The sequence below is a fragment of the Talpa europaea genome, assembly GCF_964194135.1.
Source record: "Talpa europaea genome assembly, chromosome: 14".
Classification (NCBI taxonomy): Eukaryota; Metazoa; Chordata; class Mammalia; order Eulipotyphla; family Talpidae; genus Talpa; species Talpa europaea.
The window spans coordinates 1132949-1153382 of NC_140082.1; the positions used below are offsets into that span (position 1 = coordinate 1132949).

The 20434-nt window shown below is 64.5% G+C and overlaps 1 protein-coding gene across 1 annotated transcript in view; it reads right to left on the minus strand.

Moving 5' to 3' along the window:
- The window catches only part of GLT1D1 (glycosyltransferase 1 domain containing 1), a 44968-nt gene extending 34500 nt beyond the window's left edge, over positions 1 to 10468 (minus strand). The window contains exons 1-2 of the mRNA XM_084254124.1: positions 10329 to 10468; positions 1154 to 1302 (exon numbers count right to left, since the gene is read on the minus strand). Of these exons, the coding sequence (XP_084110250.1) occupies positions 1154 to 1302; positions 10329 to 10411 (232 nt within the window). The 5' untranslated portion in view covers positions 10412 to 10468. The remainder of the gene's footprint in view (positions 1 to 1153; positions 1303 to 10328) is intronic.
- Positions 10469 to 20434: the final 9966 nt, after the last annotated feature.

Consider the following 20434-nt stretch of genomic DNA (forward strand, 5'->3'; position numbering starts at 1 on the left):
CAGAAACGCAGGCCAGGGCCTGGGAACCAGCCCAGACAGCGCTCGGCCAGCCCCACCCACGTCTGTCTCCACTCCAGAAACAGGACTCGGGCCCAACCTGTGCCCACCTGCCGCTCGGTCAGGGCAACTTCTATCAATTTGCTGGACTTTTAAACCCGCAGAACAGAGTGGGGGCCCATCTGTCAGAGCCCAGCCCATTGCCCCAGCCCCGGGCCATCTGGAGCTCTGGGGCCGCTGCCCAGCTGCTGACCATGACCGCTTGGGGGAAGGACGTGGGGGACAGAGAGACACAGGCAGCCGGAGCTGTCCTCCAGGCCCTGGGAGTCCCTTCTTGGTATTGTTTGGAAACTTTCCAGCCGTCTGCTCCGGCAGGAAAAAGTCCCACAAATGCTCTATGAAGAAAAGCGCAATTTGAGCACAGGGGGCTGTCAGGCCTGGGGGGCAGCCTCGGGGGGGCAGACAAGGGCAGTGCCCAGCAAGGCGGCTCTGGCCCGGGGGGGGGGGCCCGGCAGTGATCGAAGACAGGTGCTCGCCTCGGCTGACCGGCCCCAGGCCTGGGCTTCTGGTCACGCCGCCCAGGCCGGGGCTGACCCTTGGAACAACAGTCCTTGGGGCTCCGCCGTGCCGCCTTCCACCGAGAGCAAAGCAGACGAGCGCAAGTCCCACAAGAGCCGTCGAGACCAGGGCGGCTGCACTTTCGGTGTTTGCTAAACTGAGCGGTAAGACTAGTTTCCCCTCACGCAGCACCGCCACCGCGCCACGGCCTTGCTTCGGAAAGGGCTTCTGACACGAACTTGCAGCACCTCGAAGTTCCCTCATTAATAAATCCAGTGAATAAGATCGTTCATATTTGCTCGCCCCATGTTGCGTAAAAGAGTTCTTTCTGCTTTCAGCTTTTGAAAACTATATTTTGAGCGAGGAACTATAGACCGAAAACGTTCAGGATGACACCCCACCGCAACAAAAACAGCTTCCGTTTAAACTCAGGCCCGAGTGACATGATGACACCATTTCAGGAAAATTGCTCGCAACAGAGACCAGCCACAGAGGTGTCAAGGTCCCTGTCTGAGCTAGACCCGCGGGGTTCACCGTTTCCGTGGCCACGCCTGGGTCTCGCCAGGCCCGGCTCGGCCTTCGCAGAGGGGACGGTCACCTTGCAGAAGGCGGCCGCCCCTGTAGAGATGCAGGGCCAGGGCTGCGTCCACGCGGTCGGCCTCGACCAGGCTCGCGATCTCCGCTGGGCTCTCAAAGTCGAGGGCATCTTTCAGAATGCACACGTGACCGGCGGCCTCGAGATGGACCCTTTACCAGGAGGATGAACAGAGAGAAGGACGGAGGCCGTCAACATCACAGCGGCGACGGCGGCGCTTATGGTTTTAAACCCAACGATTGTTTAAACCCAAAGCTGTCGTGTATTTTCTGAGTCGTCCTTCAGGCAACCTGCCGAAAACCCCAACAGGTCGTCACGACAATTCCTCTGCCGGCCTCAGACACCTGGGTGAGGGGCAGCCCTGTCCCCACGCGCCCGCTCATGGCCTCCCCAACGCCACCTTCCTCTCCTGCTCCACAGTGCGCAGGACACGCGAGGCCTGCTGCACGCGTGTAACTCAGCTCTTCATAAAGACCAGAAGTGGCTGCCGATCGCCGGGCTCAGGCCCCTCAGCCAATAAAGGAGAGAGTTTGAGGAGAGCGAAAGGAGTTGGGTACAGGGCAGCGGGGGCAACAAACTGGCCGAGGACTTGCCCAAATAGCTGACCGGTCACCGTCTGAGTTCACCACCTGCGCGCCATGGCGAGATGCTCGGGCCCGGAGAACAGCAACAGCGGGGTTTATTCGACAAGCCAGGGAGACGGGGGTTCCTGAGGCCAGACATGGCCGCTCACCTCACCCAAAGCTGCCACCCCGCCGCGGAAGCCCTCCAGCGCCAGGTAGCCAGCTCTCCTGCCCACTGCCTGCGGACGGGGGCTGGCTCATCGCGTCTGCAGAGTTAAGGCCAGCCGCAAAGCCAGCACACAGCGTTCTTCGGGGCCCGCCCACTCCTGCCCCTGCACCCCATGCACCCCACTCTGGCCATAGCTCTTCACCTGCAGACTCCTCACGGGCCACACCCCTGGGCCCCAAGGCGGCGCCTGCCCGCCGGGCTCTGACCGGTCCCTGCAGGATCCCATCCCCAGGACCACACCCCAGGGCTCAGCCACAAAGTCGGCTCGCAGGAGGGGTCCCCCGCACTTAAACTGCCCTTGGGAACGTCTCAAAGCACCTAGAGGGACCGCGTCTCAGAGCCCTTTCTGCCCTCGGCCAGAGCAGCGCCGTGGCCAGCCGGCGCCAGGTGAACGAGCTGCCTTGCGTTGGGGCCAAGATTGCACGAAATATGAGGACTAAGGCTAGAAGGACGGGGGCGCGGGGTGGAGGGAAGGGGCAGGAGGGACTAGAAAGCAAAATGACCCTAAATTGTCTGTGTGGCTGGCGGAGGGGTCTACAGGGCCACAGCACTCCCCGGGAGACCCGCCGCCCCAGGGGAACAGCCTGTCTCCTTCCGGCCTCTCAATGCCCCCCCCTTTCTCGGTGCTGCACGAATAAATAACCCCCGAGGTCTGGGCTGGGAGCCGTCCTGAGACAGATCTTATCGTGTCCACCTTGCAGGTTGGCCTGACCTCCCCTCCCCGCACCTGGCATCCTTTGATGTGCCAGGGCAACCGGCCAGCAGGAGGGGGACGCTGCCAGGCAGTCCGGCTATCTGGAAATCACCCCGATTATCACCCTGCACGAGAATCCCTGCCCCCCAGCAGGGCCGAGGGCAAGGAGAAGCCCCAGCCCGCGTTGAGAAACTCCCCCGAGGGCGGCCGGCACGAGCCCTGCTCAGGCAGACCTGACCCGCGGGCGCCGCGGCCGGAGCAGGGGGCACGGGAGCGGCTGCCCGTCCGCGGCTCAACTCCTTTCAAATGGCCTCTCAACGCTCACTCCGAACTCAAACATATTCCAAATAATATATATTTTTTGCTTTTAAAAATAATATTCCGCATGAACTCAGCGCCGTCCCTGCTTCCGGCCGCCCCCAGGCCGCGGCTCAGCCGCTTCCTCCGCAGGTCAGAACCCAGGCCAACGAGTCAGCCCCCGGGCTCCCGGTAGGGCCGAGCATTCAGACACATCTGGCTTGAGCAAGGCTTGTTAGAGACAGTGAAGATCTCCGGTCAATTAGGAGATGCGGAGCATTTATTTGGCAGTTGGAGGGTGGCGTGCTGGTGCGGGGAGAGGCGCAGCCACCCCACCCTGCGGCCCCGGGGCTCAGGCCCAGTGAGCGTGACCCAGGCCCCCTGTGGGGTCGCTGGGGGGGAGGCAGAGCGGAGCGTCCAGGAGAAGCTGCATACTGTGGGGGGCTGGGGCGCTTGCTCCTCTGGCTTGGCTTCCACCAGGGACTCGGGGGCACTCGGAGGAGAGACATGGGAGAAGCAGATGGGCCGAGGCCTGGGGGCGGCGGCGCTGGTGTCCTGATGGAGGGGCTCCTCTGTCCCAGGCTCCAGGCCCCGCTTTCTCCCCTTCTTGCCCCAGGAGGTATCTGAGGCTGGCAAGCTTTCGGGCTCCAGTGGCCCTGCTTTGGGCTGACCCCGTTGGGCCGGGCACTTGCCCCAGGCGATGGGTAACCTGGGGGGTGTATTGTGAACCTACGATTACAATATCTCTTTCTCTCTCCCTAGACACCAATTCCATCAAAGACCTTTCGCACCAAGAGTCTGCTGCCTTTGTCTTCATGCAGCAGACGGCAGGACCCCCTGCAGTGTGCACCCCTAACAGCTTGGGGTCCCTGGGTGTGCCCTGGCCACATGCTGCCATCTGACATCCTTGACTCAGGACACAGTGGGACTCTACCTGCGCCCTCCTCAGAGGAAAGCTTAATTGTTGGTGTGTTTAGCCCACCCTCACCGCCAGACTGGCACCGTCACCCCCAGCACCCCAGCACCACGGCCTCTGACCTCCAGCCTGACCTCTGACCAGCAGCCGGCAGCCAGGCTGGACGCTTCTTCCCGTGACCTGCTGCGGTCAGGTGTGCTGAAGCCTCTGTGCTGCAGGCTGCTGCTCGGGGGGGGGGGCTGGGGGTCCCCATCTTCTAGCCACCCCTCAGCCCAGCACCTTCCAGCCTGTGGCCATCGAGGTGGCTGTGTAGATATTTGCCAAGACGGACCCTCAGCGGCCTCCGACAGCTCTCACGTCAGGGGGGCATGAAGCAGCCGCTTCCCACCCGATGCCGGTGAATCCGCAGTGCCCTGGGGCCTCCAAAGACACCCTGGAGAACCTTCCGCAGGCTTTCCCTGCCCGGACGCCGGGCGACGGCGCACGGCCCGGGAGCACAGCCCCCGAGAGCGGGTCCACCCAGATGACCGGCTTCTGCTGCTCCTGCCTCCCTCCCAGCTCCTTCCCCAAGTCTCTGGGCTGCTCTGTTATCTGGAGGGGCCCGTTCCGATGACGGCATGTTTACACACAGTGTTCCGGGTGGAGAAGGCTCAGCCGCCGCCCCAGCACAAAGTCCAGCTCTCAGTGACCCTCGCCTGCGCCGGACGCTGCCCTCCCTGGGAGCACCGACCTCTGACCCCCAGCTGCCAGGCACAGGGAACCATCCCGGGCCTGCCTGGGTCCTTCTGGGCTGGCAAAGAATCAAACGGGCACTGGGCAGGATCGATACGAAGAGAAACAGAGGAGTTTTATACCAGCACCCACACCGCCCGCGTCAGGGAGCCCCGTGACCGGGCCCTCCCCGGCAGGTCTCAGAGGCTCCCTCACACGGCTGAGCTGAGACAGCAGGACTTGGGGAGGGGGCACCCACAGAGGCTCAGCAGACAAGGGCTGCAGCTGGACGTGACCTTCCCAGTTGAAAAGGGATCAGATGAGGCCTCGAGACAAGTTCACCTGCAAATTCCCAAAGCGGCTGCCCCCGGCCTCGGCGCCCCTGCCAGGAAGTCAGCTTTTGTGAAAAGGCATAAACTGGGGTGGCAGGTGTTTGCAACCCCCCTGTGCTTCTGAAGACCCCGGCACCCAAACCCCTGACCCGCTCTGCGCCCCCACCCCTTCATGCCCTGCTGTGCCCCTACGCTTGGGTTCAAAACGGGTCAGTTGCCAGAAGGAAACATCTCGGGTTTGCAGGGAGGCCTCCTTAGCTCCTGGGAGAGGGGGGCACCTGCTGCTGCCTCCAGGGATTTATAGTTGGAGAGGGGTGCAGCTCTATTGACCCTTGGCACCGTCCCCCGGATGTGGAGGCACCAGCTCCGGCGTCAGCAAAACAGGAGCGTCCCCCCACGTCAGGCTAACGGAGGGTGTGAGTCTTTTTACACCTGTCACCGAAGCCGTTCCTGCCTCGCGACACGGAAGTGAGCTTTGTCCTCTGAGGAACTCGGGCTCTGGACTCGGTCCTGTTTATAACTTTCCAGAAGGACGTTCAGAGCTGCCCTTGCCCTGAGGAGCTGACCTGGGTGCTCGTGCCCGGCTCGGGGTGGGGGGGGAGTCAGGAATGACAGGTGGTCCCAGCACCTGCTCAGGGCCTCGGGGGATGGGGGGTGGGGGGCAGCAGTGGTCTCTGTCTAAACCACCCCGGCAGCCTGGCCAAATAGTTGAGGATGCCAGAGGGGCCACAGACTGCCAGCAGCTTGGACCCCAAGTCCTCTCAGCAGCTGGGGCTCCCCGCATCCCTCTCTCTCATGCCGGCCATCCTCTCTCCGGCCCAGCACAGGCCATGCCAGGAATCTGACCCTGAGCGGGCCTAGTTCACAGTCCTCCGTCTGGGCTTTGGTGACCAGCCCGAGGTGCCCTGTCGCCCCCATAATGGGCCTGCTGGCTTAGGAATCCCCGACTCCCCGGCCCATCAGGCCTTGAAGGGGTTCAGAATAAGCCTCCATGCAATGCGCCCCTTGGCACGTGGTTTCTTTCCAGCTGAAGGTCATCGAGACCAAGACTCAAAGGCAAAGCATTTACCTCCCCCTTCACTATGAAGAATTCCGAGAGGGCCCTGGCCCCCCGGAGCTATGGCCCAGGGGGCTTTTACCTGAATGACCCATCTGTGTGGCCGGGGAGCATCTGGTTACCTAACACCTCCTGCCTCCCTGACACCCGCCCCCCGGGAACCTCCAGAGTAAGAAGTAAATGTGCTTCTTCTGTGCCCGCCTTTCACGCCGGGGTCTCTTCCAAAAACCTACAAGCTCTTGTCCAGAACCCCTCGGGACAAGTCCTCTTCCCTGCAGGGAAGGCCCTGCACCCCCAGCCAGGGGCTGTTTCCCTCCAGAAAGGACGTTAGGGTGAACCGCACCCCAGTGTGCTGTCAGCCGTGCGAAGGACACGGGTCACTGCAGTCCGTGGTCTCGTCATGTGTCCTCCCCACGCTGGACGCCAGCCTGGCAACTTCCCTTCCGGGAGGCCCAAACCCACACGTCTTTCTCCCCTGCCGCACCCCGGGCCCCTCGGCGCCGCAGTCAAAGCAACTGTCCACAGGAATCCGGCGGCGCGGGCCGCGACATGGGTCCTGGCGTGAAACGGAAGGACCTTGTCTCAGGGCCCGCCGGCCTCTCCTGCAGGCGGCGTCAGCCTGGCCAGACAGCGGCCCTGGCCCAGCCTTGACCGTGGCCGCTGCGGGGGCCACCGTGGGACGTCAGCAGTGACCCTGGCCTCTCCCTCAGCCGCCCCCACAGTGTGTGACCCCCCTAACTCCCTCCAGACCTGCCCCATGTCCCCTGGAGGGCAACATGCTGCTGTCCCCAGCGCATGAGCTCCCTGCCGGGCCCCATGACAGCCGCTGGGCTGGAGGCATCTGTGCTGCCAAGTCACAGCTGCCTCCAGAGGGGAAGCTCTTGCCCCCTCACTGCTGAGAGACCCCTCCTCACACTGACCTTCCCCATCTGCTGTTGGCAGGCAGAAGGAGGGGCACTCCAGGACCCCAAACCTGCCCGCTCTAAATCGGCTCTGCCACCTGCCGCATCAAGGCAGAACACTCGGAGCGCGAGACCTTCCACGGGAAAGAACTCGAGCGGCGTGAGCGTGCAACAGGGCAGAGAAGGAACAGCGTTTCCAGCTGAGCCCACCGTCTCCCGTCCCCTCGTGGGTGAACACCCACCCCAGCAGGTCGGCCCAAAGCGGGGCCACTGAGGCCCGAGAGCCGCCCCGGTCTCGGGCCCCTCCCGGGGGACCCACAGGAAGGCGCAGGGGGGCCCAGGCGGGTCTGGGAGGAAAGGAGCAAAATCAAAACCCAAGTCCAGATGACGGCCGCCACGGTCACCTCCCACGGGTCTCCCCACGTCTCTGTCTCCTCTGAGTGTCCCTTCCGCGGGCCCCATGACCCTGGGGAAGCTCCCTCACCTGTCCGCTCCACGTGCCTCCCCCAGGCCTCTCCCTCTCCAAGCCTTTTCAGCTTCCCTGCCCTGCCCGGCTCTGCCCGGCCCTGGGGTGGGGGACGACACGGAGTCTCCCGAGTCTCCCCTTTGCAGAGCCTCCCCTCCGGGTGACGGGCTCGCAGGTGCGACGGGCATGATGAGGGTCAGGCCCGGGTTTACGACGCAGGGGACAAGGCAGGTGATGTCGGCACCCCCGTGTCCTGCATCTCTAAGCCGGGGGCTGGCAGGCAATGCCTTGCCCGGAGCTTCTGTTTCTCACGTTTATAATGCCAGAGGCTTCCGGGCCCAAGCCTAGGTGGGCCCTGGCACCCCCCGAGCGCCCTGCCCCCCATCTGTGTCTTCCCCCGTGGACCTCACTCTCGGGCAGCCGCGACTTCATGCAGGAGTGGCCCAGGCCGGCTCCCTTCACGGCCGGTCTTGGCGGACTGGGACGCGTGGCTCTGCTAGACCAACGGGGACCCCACCTGTTGGTTTGGGGGCTCCCTGCCGCCACTGAGGTCTTTTGGGAGCCACAGGGCTTTCCGCAGAGGAGGCCTGAGGGGTGCTCCAGGCCCTCCTGGCCCCGGGATGGGGTCCCTGGCGAGCTACCCCCACAGGACCTGCCCGCCCCGGGCCCAGCCTCCTTTCCTGAGGCCTCTGGCAGCTTCTGGGCGCAGAGAGACCGGCTCTCCCGGGCTGGCTGCGGGCTGCTCCTTCCTCCCTCCAATACCCCAGGAGGACAGAGATGAAAGGAACCAACACCAGCCCCCAGCTCGACGTCCGCCCCCCGGGCTGCCTGCGCTGTTCCCGTGTGCGCCCAAGGCCGGCCAGGCCCAGCGCCGTGGGAGGGACACCGGGCGGGCGGCGACCTGCAGCGGCTGTTCTAGTTCCCCCTGACTCGGCAGTGGGGGTGCCAGTGGGGGTGCGGGCAGCCTCTGGGTCAGGCTGGCACTCGGGGGGAGCGGGAGGAAGTGGGGCGCGCGTCTGAAGCACAGAGGGGTCTCCTTGGAGCCCACGGCCCACTGACCCGGCTTCTCCCCTCCTCTCCCAGGCGGGGAGGAGGGTCCTTGCCACCCCCACCCCACCTGCCTCGCACCGGGAATACCCTCCAGACCCGGAGTGGCTGCCTCTTGTGTCACCCCACACACCCACACCCACACCCACACCCGCACTTCCTGAGCGTGGACGTGACTTCCTGAGGGTGGACGCGGCTTCCTCTCCACAGGGCCAGCAGCCAGGCAGCCTCCCTGAGCCCGGGGGGCGGGAGCGCCCTCACCTGTGCGCCTCGGCAGGGGGTCTGCCCTATCCTCAGGGCCACCTGGCACCTGTGCGGAGCTCATGTCTTGGAGCAGAGAGGGGCATTCAGGGGTGAGGGTAGCACCAAGTGCTTTTTTTTTTCCTATGGGACCCTCGCCGGCAGCTGGGGAACGAACCGGTGCTGCAGAGGCTGTGGGCAGCCACAGCCCAGCGCTCAACTGCTGCGCCACGGGGGGGGGAGGGGGGGGAAGTGCTTATTTTAATGGTTTTAATGGTAAGGAAGGCGGCCCACAGGGGGTCAGGGGAAGTAAACTGAGAAATGGTGTGAAGGGAAGCAAGTCAGTGGGTTTAAAAAAAACCCGCCAGGGCCTCCCTGGGGATGCAGGGGTTAAGTCTCAGTGCTGTGGAGCTCTCGCCAGCCACTGCAGCACGAGTTCGATCCTTGGCAGGGAGCTACCCACAGGGCGCAGCAGACCTCGCCTGTCTCCCCGCTGCTCCCCTCAGCAGTGTGTCTCAGTGGACCCACCTGCTCCAGTCCCCACTCTGTCTCTGGGGAGTCCTCTCACCACCCCACTCCGGCACCTCTGCCTGCATCCCAGCTCTTGTATGAATAAATAAGTAAAAATAGATCTTTAAAAATAAAAATGGTGGGGCCTCCCTGGTGTCGCAAGGGGTTAAGACGCAACCTGTGAAGCTGTCAGCAGCCTCTGCAGCACGAGGTCCATTCCCAGCCAGGGAGCTACCCCCAGGGCGCAGCAGACTCTCCTGTCTCCCCGCTGCTCCCCTCAGCAGTGGATTTCAGTGGCTCTGCCTGTTCTGCTCCCCACTCTGTCTCTGGGGAGTCCTCTCACCCCCGCATCTCTGGCCTGCACCCCAGCTCCTGTATGCATAAATAAAATACATCTTAACAAAACGAAACACCAGCAGCACCCCAGGGCGGCCCTGTACCCCTCCAGGCCCCTCTCCAGCACGTATTGCACCAAAGCCAGAGCTCCCGGGAAGGGCCAGAGAGGAGCCGGCAGCCCCTGCCTGCGGGGCTCACATTCCCGGGGGGAGCAGGTGGCCGGTTCCCCTGCCCTGAGGGGCTCACATCCTGGGGCAGCAGGTGGCAGGTTCGAGGAAACAGCCAGATCGCTGCAGAGACAAGCGCTGCGAAGCGGGGGCGCCGGGCGCAGCCACAGGCCCTGGGGTCCGGGCGGCCGGCAGGGCAGGGGCAGGTGTGGAGCAAACCCTGGGCCCCTCCACCCCCACCGGCTTCAGGGCCCCTTCCCGCGCCCAGGCTTCGGCTCGCGCCCCGCCCGGCGCACCGCCCCGAGCCCGAGCGCCGGAGGACGCGGGGGCTGCTGCGGGGCTCCCCGCGCCCGGCGCTGCCGGTGAATGGAGGCGCCCCGCGCGGGTCGCTCCGGACAGCCCCAGGCCCGGCGGCGCGGACCCCCGCGCCCCCCCGGCCCCCGACCCCGCGCCCCCGACCCGCGCTCCGCGCCGCCTCCCCGCGACACCGCGCGCCCCCGACCCGCGCCCCGCGCCGCCTCCCCGCGCCCCCACGCGCCCCCGACCCGCGCCGCCTCCCCGCGCGCCCCGCGCCCCCGACCCCGTGCGCCCCGCGCCGCCTCCCCGCGCCAGGCAGGCGGGCCCGGGTCTCGGCGCCGCGCCAGGCCCCGCGCGCCCCGCCGGCCGGTCGGGTCGGGTCGGCGCGCGCCCGGGCCCGCGGGAGGCGCCTACCGGACGCGCTGGGCCGTGACCGCGTTGCCCGTGTGCCGCCGCAGCACCGCCAGGAACAGCAGCCGCATGCCGCGCCCGGCCATCCGCTCTGCCCGCGGCGGGCGGGCGGGCCGGGCCGGGCCGGGCCGGGCCGGGGCGGCGGGCGGGGGCGCGGGGTCGGGCCCGCCCGCCGCTCCCCAGGACGCACCGGCCGGTTCGGCGCCGGCGGGCGGGGCGGGGCGGGGCGGGGCGGGCGGGGCGGGGCGGGGCGGGGCGCGAGCCGGGGCGCGGGCCCGGGGGTCTCCCTTCCCGCCCGCGGCGGGGTCCACGGGCGGGGCCCGGGCCAGGGAGGCCGGGGGCGGGGCCTCATCGCCGGGGTCGGCTCCCGGGGCCCGCGGGGCGGGCGCAGCCACCCCAGGACTCCCCCAGGAGGTGACCAGGTGACCGGGGAGGCTGTGGTGCCCCCAACACCACACACGCGCGCGGGGACCAGGCCTGGCCTCCCGCCGGCTCCCAGGTGGAGGCGACCCCTCCACGGCCAGCCCGGGGGGTGCCCGTCGGGGACCGAGGCAGGGGCAGCCCTTCCCGTGGGGCGCTGCCCGGGCTGTCCGGGTTTGTTCCCGCCGGGCCAGCAGAGGTCACCTGTGTCCAGAGGCCTGGGGAGGCTCCCGGGGCACAGCCGTGGCAAGAGTGGGTTCTCTGGGGCTGTGCGGCCTCTCCTCCCAGGAGGCCCGGGCAGTTCTAGGCCCGGGCAGGGCCCGCCGGTGGCTCCCCAGCTCTCCTAGACCCTGGCAAGCCCCGCACTTCCCTGATCCCCCACCCCATCCCAGGACCTGACCCAGGGACTCCGTCCGGCCTGCGGCGGGCAGGGGCAGGGCAGTGAGCGGCAGGCCGGCCGGAGGGGGCTGCCCCGTGCCCAGGCCACGCCGCTGTGTGTCCTGCTCACTCCTAACTGAGCCGCCATTTTCAAGTTGGGCGCGTCCGCGCGGGTGTTGGAATTCCTGATACCCCTTGAGAAACGAGTTAAAAGAGAAACGGAGGAAAATACAAATTTAAAGTTTATTGACCCAAAAGTCTCTTGGAACTGGGCAGCACCACACCCGAGAAACAGCAGAAACACAGCAAGGAAGCTGCTGGCGACAGCGGGTGGCGCCTGGGTGGCTGCGGGTGGACAGTGGCACTTGGGTTTCGATTTCAGTCCCTGAGCTGACAGGTCCTGGCGGCGCGTAGGCCACGGGCCATCAGCGCCACCTCAGCCTAGTGCCTCCTTGTCCACTAATTTAGCAGATGGGACCTGAGCTCCCCAGGTCACCACCGAGGCTGTGGCTCACGTCGGCTCCTTTATACTCTCGATCCCTACTGTTTAGGGGAAACTGGATTATTTCTTGACTCCAGTCACCAGAGACCGAGGCTCCTTGGCCCGCAGCGCTGTCCTGGTCTCGAGGGCCTCAAGATGCAGCAGGGCTGCTGGCGCCCCACCCATCACAATCACCTCCCGGGCAGCGGGAAAGATGGGGCACCCAAAACGGTGCAGCTCATCTCAAGGGCTCCCTCGGGCCTTAGTGGTCACGTGGCCACGTCTTCCCTCCGGGGCGGCTGGGAAGTGCAGCCCATCAGCTGAGCACACTTTATCCCTCCGATAAAGTGATAGCCACTGCAAGACGACAGTTCCCGGGGGAGACCGTGGGCCCACCACGCAGCCCCCTCCCAGGACGGCTCCGGGCGTGGCAGCCCCGTGCCCCGCCCCCCCGCCTGCTCCCAGGGCCCGTTCCTTCTGCTCCATAGAGGAGGGACAGTCAGTCCCGCCCGTCACCGGGGCTCTCCGCTGGGACTGAGGCTGGGTGGGGAGGCTGACTGTTGGCTTAAAGTCGCTGACTTTGCGCTGCTGTGGCCTCCGACGTCGGAACGGAAGCCCCCGCCTCGGTCGGATTTGCCAGGCTGAGCTCACCTGCAGTTCTTCTGAAATACACCTGTTCCACAGGGAGTCTCGGACACACCTCGGGGCCCATTACTTTATCCGTCCATCGCTTCCTTTTGTAAAATGAGGGGAATTATAAATCGTATCGCAGTTAATCAGCTCATTTTAATGAAGTCTTTTATGATTCTCCCAAACAGGTAACAGAAAAGGTACAAAGACAAGGGTGGTGTTATGGAATAATGTGGAAATAATTAGGGGCGCGTGGTAGAGCAGAAAAGGTTGTAAGTATCACCTGTAAGATTTCTCCAGATCTTTCTCATGCAAGAGGCTTGAAATACATGTAAGGCAAAATGCTTTTCTTTGATCAATGTGTCTGCCCAGATGGCTCCCCTGGGTCCCAGCACCAGGGAAAATGGAAAAAAAAAAAAAAAGAATGAACCTTGATTATCTGTCCTGAAGAAAATGACGCGTTCCCTGGGCGCAGGCGGGAGCCCTGACTTTGGAGCGACGGCTGAAAAGCAACACGTGGCAGCTTTTTTTTTTTGACGTTCTGACAACACGAGACACCATCTCTATGTTTTCAGTCCCCTCAGCACCGGCTTCACACACTGCGTGGGGGGCGGTGAGGAGGGAGGGGCTCGTTCCACAGGAGACACCCAGAACCAGAACAGAGACCCGCGCGTCCTCGCATTTCCTTTTCGGGGCTTTCATGGATAATACTTGAAAGGGACCAAATGCCCCCAAAAGCTGTTGGTCTGCATATGGCACTAGTGCTGCTGTTCCAGGGCCACCCCCGTGTGCAGTGGGGTGGCCTGACTGTGGGTCCTCACCCGTGCACTTGGTACCCTCACCCCGGTACCCTCCCTCCTGGTTTCTCCCATGACCCTCGATGTGGGTGCTGCCGCCCGCGCGGGTTCCCAGAGGGAGCTGGGGCAGCAGGGGCGGGCTCCCTTGTCCGGGCCTCGGCCACCAGGCCCGCCGGCTGTCACCCGGGCGGTGGATTTGTGGCTGCTGATTTTTATTGTTCTGGTTGGTGTCACTGCTAGGAAAAACAGGAACAAACTGCCTACTTTCTGGGATTTGCCCTTTCACATGGTGGTGGGCAGGGTTTTAACCCGCCCCCGAGATTCCCCACCTGCTGTGCGGCCCAGCGCTGTGGGGATGATCCACGGATGCGCCTACGTTCCCAAAGGCGCACGTGAGGCGGGACAGGAGCCCCCAGGACCACCGCGCCTGTCAAGGCCAGAGAGATGCGAAGACTGAGAGGGGTTGGAGGTGAGGGGTTCTCTGTTGTTGGGTGTGGGGGTGATGGGGACCGCGGCAGGCACTGAGCGGCCCCCACGGCAGCTGAGCGCAAGGCAACACAGGACCTGGGGAGCCACACACAGGGCCTGCTCGCACCCCCTGACCTCACCCGGGGGGCCCAGCCTGGCCCTAGGCAGCCAGCCCCGGCATGAGACCTGCAGCTGATGGGTGCGCGTTTCAGCCGCTCACAGGGGTGCCCTAGTACACGACACAAAACTGGCCCAGGGCCGGGGCGCACACCTCCACCCCCAAGCTCCCCCGCAGCTGCTCTGCAACAGGCACATGGCGCTCCAGCGTCCGCTCGCACCGCAGCTCGTCCTGTCGGGTGTGTGGCCACTTCACGCCACACGGCCACGGCACTGGCAGCTGGGCCTCTGGTCACGCTTTTACATTCCTGGGAGTGCAACGTCCACAGGTGTAGGCCACTGTTCCGGCTCTGTCTGCGTTCATAACAAGAACCTCTCTCTCTCTCAAGCCTGCGTGCGCACACGCACACGCACACGCGTGGCACTTGTGGTCCTCGGCACTCGGGGGAAGCAAGGCACGGAGTCCACTCGCGGGCCAGTGGCCTCTAGAGGGCAGCGCCCCGGCCTTGCCGTGGGTGCTCACGAGCTCACCTCCCCGGCGGCTCCACCCGGGGTGTCCTCCGTCCATGTCACGAAACGTGTCCCCACGCTCTGCATTAAGACCGGGGGGTGACTTGACTCCCCCCCAGCAGGGCATAGGCACTCTTCCCCTCCCCGGGTGCTGCTGCCTCAGCTGCCGGGGCCGCCTCCTGATGAGTGACATCACGTCCCATGTGCTTAACCAGAAAGAGAGCTCGGGCGCTCGCAACCCAGATGTCAGGGAGAGTCACCCGAAGGCGGGCCCAGAACTGGGAACAGCCCTGGCCGGCGTCTCCCCGAGACAAGCTGCTGGTCTCCTCACCTCTCCGGCGGGGCTGCTTCATCCTTGGGCTTCACAAGATCACCCGGGGACTCCAGGCCTCACTTTATAATTTTACCTCCAGAAAACAGGAACCGTTTATTCCCGGGGACTGCAGAGTAAGTCACTCCAGAGCGCGCGGCTCAGGACACAGGAGCCTCAGAGCCCGTGGCTGGAGCCCGATGGGGGCGCCGCGGGTCGGCCAGCCATGGGCCGCGTGACTCCCCTGGCCTGGGACCGCCCGCCCCGGCTCAACGGGGGGGGGGGGGGGGGGGCGGGGGGGGGCTGAAGTCGCCAAAGAGCAGAAGCCGAGGAGGACCAAGAACACGCTCTGCAGCGCCTGACACTCCCTCTGCCGTTCTTCACTGGGCGCTTCTCCCGAGCACGTCATTAGCCCTGAGAACTCTCTGTAAAACTAGGACGGTAACGTTGTTCACAGTTAAGTGCGATGGCTGTTTACAATTTCTTTTTTATTTATTTGTGCACACAAGAGCTGGGGTCCAGACCAGAGATGCGGGGGGTGAGGACTCCCCAAAGTGGGGAGCAGAACAGGCGGATCCACTGAAACACACTGCTGAGGGGAGCAGCGGCGAGGCAGGAGGGGTCTGCTGCGCCCCGTGGGCAGCTCCCTGGCCGGGGACCGAACTCATGCTGCAGAGGCTGCGGACAGCCTCGTCGTGCTGACACCAACCCCTGCACCACCCGGGAGGCCCTGTTGACAGTTGTTACGGAAGAACACCGCACTGCAAGCTTCAGGGGCTCGGCGTGGAGAATCAAGACGTCGATACACTACATGAAGCTCACCACGGAAAGCCCAATTCTACCCCTCACCACAAAATCGTCACCTCTGACCTCTTTCCCCTCCCCTAGGCCCTCCGGTGGCCACTCCCTGGCCTCACAGTTGAAGTTGCTTGTTTTGCCCGGGCTTGGTTTCTCCAGAGTCCGCCTGACTGGAATTGCAGGGCGTCTGTCTGTCTCCAGCTGCCTGACTACTTCACTCTCTGGGTGCATGGTCTCCCGTTGCAAGTGGCCAGACAATCCTGCTTCACAGCCGAGTAGTATCCGCCGCCTGGGCACAGCACATCTCCTCCAGCCAGCGAGCTCTCAGCAAGACAGTTTCCAGCTTAGCGGCTGTAAATGCTGCTGCAATAAACGTGGGGCTCATGGATCTCCTTGAAAAAGTGTGTTTTGCGTTTTAGGGGTGAATACCCAGAAGCGTGTTAATAGTATTTCTCATTCTTTGCGGGATCCCCACTTTCCACAGCGGTGGTACCAGTTTACAACCCCACCGCAGCGCAGGAGGGGCCCCTTCGCTCCCCATCCTCCAAGACTTCTTGCTGCCCGTCTCCTGGATGCGACCGTTCTCACAGGTGTGAGGGGGCAGCTCGAGATCCACCTCCCTAGTAACAGGTGACTACTCACACACAAGCACGCTCGCGCCTCTGCGCCCAGCGAGCACCTCCTTACGGCTTCCGGATCACCTGGTGCCAAGCGCCTCGATTCCCGCCCTTTGTACCCTTTTCCGCTGACGGCTCCTGGGCCGCGACGTGAGAAGCAACTCCAGCCAGAGCCGTCAGTCGTGTGCTGTGCGGCCACACTGCGGGCCGGGAACTCGTCGGGATCACGCCGGGGGCGGCAGGCCTGGCCCCGAGTTAGCGCCTCGCACCTCTCCCAACAGGAGAAGCAGAAGTCTCTCTTCTCTCGTTTCCTCCCTTGCCCCCCCGCTTCCTCCCCCTCCGTTGATGAATGCCCACCTGGCCTGTGCAGGAAGCAGACGTTTTGTGGGTTTTTTAAACACAACAGGAAAAGAACCCCAAAAGTGGGTGCGACTCTCAGGGCCACCTAAGACGAGTGTTTGAAAGAAGCCGGATCAAACAATCCCGTGGCCCCTCTCACGTCCCCCCGTCACCCCCGCCGGGAGGGGCCGGTGTGCAGAAAGGCCGGAACTGAAGTCCCGGCCCCGCCCTGGTCCCTAAGCGCAATGCATGGGTGCTCGCGCCGGTAAGGGGGGAACGCCTCCCGCAAACCTGTTAGGTGGCCAGCACACGGCCCTTCTGATGGGGGGCGGGGTGCGCCCTGACTCCCCCACAGCTGGCTGTTCTCAGGATTTGCATTTTCTGCTTCTACTAAGATTATCTGCAGAGACGTGCTGCCACAGGGACGCCCCGAGACAGGCCGTTTATGACAGGTCTCCAGAGCAAGGAGAGTCAAAAGCAGATGATATGGCCGCTCTGAGCAGGGTCCACTCACGCCTTGGGCCGGCACATGCTGGTGAGCGGCCTGACACCATAGGAACTGGGGATCGGGGAAGCAGAACCCCCAGGGACGAGTCCTGCCACATGGCCGCGGGCCTGGATGCGGAGTGAGGCTCAGCAGCTGGCCTCGCGGAGCTAACCACAGCGATGTGGCCGAGGGGCAGCCCCATCACGCACACCGCGGGGGAGCTGGGGGGCCCTCCCCGCACCCCGCTGAGGGCTTCCTGGCTCATCACACCACATCTCCCTGAGCTCGGCACAGGGCAGGGGCTTCCTGTCACTGCAAAGGCGCCTTTGCGATTCCACCCACCCCACAGGCGCCCTTGCTGCCAGGGGGGCTTGAGAAGAGGCGCCCTACAAAATGGTGCTTCCTGCAGCACCGCTGTCTGAGGTCAGTTATTCATCTGGCCCTTCCAGGTGCGGGGGAGACGCATGGCTCCTTCCAGAGACAGCAGCGGACTCTAAGGGAATCCGGGTGGGCGGGCGCTATGGTAGGACAGGCCGGGAGGCCGCGATGCCCAGCGCGCAATTCCAGGAGATCTCAGGCGCCGGGAATAACTACTTTGTAAACGAGAAACAAAGAGCTTACTGTGGCCGCAAGTTGCCGGCCATCTCCCCCAGACGGTGTCCACCAGACGCACAGGCCGAGCACTGGTCACCTGTCGACAGAGCTGGACCACACTGACCGACAGTGGCCAACAGTCACGGCCACTACTGGTGCCCAGAGGCGGTGTCGGAGACTCCCCGCGTCCGCGGCTCTGTGAGTTGCTGGGCGACACCAACAGCTCTTTGGGACGCCGGGGGGGGGGGGGCTCTGGGGCTCCCTTCAGGGGCTGTCCGAGACGGGACCCAGTCTCCTCCCTCCCGGGAGGCCGGCTGCCGGCGGCCGCTTCTTCCGTCCTCTTTCTCCGGAGGCCCGGAGCGGAGTCTTGCCTTTCCTTCTGAGGCTGGAGCGGCGTCCCTCGGCGCCAGCCGGCCCCGGCTCCCGTCCTCTCGGGGAGCCCCGCCCACGGTCTGCCTGGACCGTTCCTCCAGCCTGCGGCCGGCCGGACGGTGAGCACCAGTCGGCTCGAGCTCGCACCTGACCGGTCCACCCCGCCTCCAGGACGAGCACACGAAAGGGGGGTTGCTGGGCTCCAGGGAGCCACTCGAGAACCGGCCTGTGGGGGAGCCGCACGTGAGAGGCCCCACTGTGGAGGCGGCCACCGGCATGGAGGCAGCTGGGCTCCAGCATAAGTAACCCCGGCCAAGCACAGGAGGCACCTGGCGTCAGATCTGGGGCCGGGAGTCACGGGGGCTGAGCCGTCGCAGCGTGAGCGCCGAGTCCTTTCTCACTTTCCAAAGGCATCTTGGCGGGGGGCGGGGGCCCCTCTGGCCACAAGCAGCAGAGCACCAGGCAGTGCCTGCAACAAGACCTCTGCTGCGGCTCAGCAAGGCTGGCCTCCCCTTCCCTGGGACGGGTGCCTCGCCCGCCAGCAGCAACACGGGCCCATCTGGAAGTTTGTGCCACTCGCTGTCATGGAATGGGAGTGCTTCCCTTTGCCAGACGGGCCAAAGACGCCACCTCCGCCTGGGCCTGGGTGGGGGGCGGAGTCTGAGGCCTCAAAGAGTCCGGCTTTTGCCCTGGCCGCTGAGACGGGGCCTGAGGGACCAGCGCGGGGCGCCGAGCCCGGCCCAGGTGAATTAGCCGAGGCGCGGTCACGCTGTCCTGCGCCTCACGAGGGGGGCACGATGGCAGACAAAGAACAAGCGTAAGAATGGAGTTGGGGTTCTGCTTGGAAGAGAGCGTAGCAGCGGAGCAGCCACCGGTCACGCTTACCACACATCAGCACAAAGCAGGGTGGCCTCATGGAACGCTCCGCAGGGATGGGGCGAGCCTCTGCGCTGTCCAGCTGGGTGGCCAGAGTCACATGAGCTACTGAGTCCTGGCAACGTGCCTGGCGTGGTTGAGAAGCGGGATCGGTCACTATTAAACCGTAACGAGTTTTCAGTTCAAACAGCCCCAAGTGGCTACTACACCGGACAGTGCTGAGCGAACCCTGAGGACAGAGCGCGGGAGGCGGGGTGAGCTGAAGGTGTGTGGCTGTGACGGGGCAGTGGACTGGCCGTTGGGGAGGGCTGGGGCGTCTCCACACTCTGACACAGGCTGACTAGCGGCCCTTAACTCGGTGACCTACAGGAACAGCCGTTTCGTTTGTTCACAGCTCTGCCGTGGGGGCAGTTTCTCTGTGGGCCCTGCTCGTGGCTGCGTATGCGGCGTCCTTCATCGGGCAGGCGGCTGGGGTGCAGGGCCCTGGGGCTCCCTCCACGCCATCGCAGGCTCTCCAGTGAGGCAGCCAGCTCTGTACATGTGGCCCCGGCTCCTAAGGCACCCAGCGGAAGCCGCCCGCTGCTCCTCAGGCTTAGGCCACGTGGGCCACGTTCTCGCCACCACATCACACCTCGCGCCCAGTCCTGTGGGCCTGTGAAAGCAAAGTGAAGGCAGAGACCCCAGAGGCAAGCTCCAACAGGGCTGGGCGGTGTTGCTGTGCCACAGGCAGTCACAGGCCTCCGTGTTGCCACAGCTCGTCTTGATGCTCACTCCCCCAGTTGCAGGGAACCCCAAGTATGTGTCACCTTTGGTTGGTAACAGCTTTATTGAGGTGTGGTTCCCCTACCAGCCAGCCAATCCACTCCAAGTACAAGGTGGCTCTTAGCCTGTTCATAGTAGCGAAGGCCTCATCACAACTGACTTGAAAACACTTTCACCACCCCCACAGCCCTGCACCTGTTAGCAGCCACTCCCCAACCTTCCCCTCCCCTTGCACTTGGTAACCACTCACGCACTGTCTCCGTGGAGGTCCCTACTCTGGACACTCCCCAGCGGGGGAGTCTTGGGTGATTTCTCTACGACACCGTGTCCAAACCAAACCATCCGCATGCTGGACTGGTTTTGCTGCCTCGGGTTATCCAAGATAGCCAGGTACGACCAGGACCTGGAACAACTGCTCAAACCCTCGCTGTCCAGCGCAACGCTGGGCCTGCCCCTCCCTTTCTCCTGCTTAGCTTTATGGTTCCCAGATAAGGCGATCGGGCGAGCGTCCGCCTTGCAGAGCGGCAGGTCTACACGGGACAGAGCTTCAGCACTGAGCCGTCACGTGACTGAAGACTGCACTTTCACTCCACATTTAACGTGCACGTCACCCTGCGCGCGGCCTGCTGCGTCAGCCCGCCTGGTCTCAGGACAGATGCCAGGGTGTCTCGCTGGCCAGCGGAGTGTGGCAGAGGCACCGCACGAGGAATCAGCTCTAAGCCTTCCAGGGAGTCGACTCAGTTGTGACCGGAGGCGAGAACCCAAGCCAGAACCTCAAGGAGTTTGCTTGTGCTGTCAGCTACACCAGGAGGCCTCACGCTGCGCGGCACAGCGGGGTCTCCAGAAAACTCCCTGAACGTCAGATGACAGCTCGGAGTCCCTCCCTCCCTCCCTCCCTCTCACCTGGCAGGCCCGGGCCGCTGCACCGGGCCGCGGCGGCGACAAAGCACAGGCCTCCGTCCTGGCCTGCTGTAAATCGCTTCGCCAAATAAGCCAGCAACTATCCGGGCTGCGCAGAGAGCGCGCCGGGGCGCAGGACACGTCCAGGGGAGACGCATCTAGCCGGGGCGCTGGAAGCGCCACCGGGGCCGGCCCCGAGAGGTCAGTCTGGGCGGGCGAGGGCGGGCGGCCCGGTCAGGGTCTCACCCGCTGG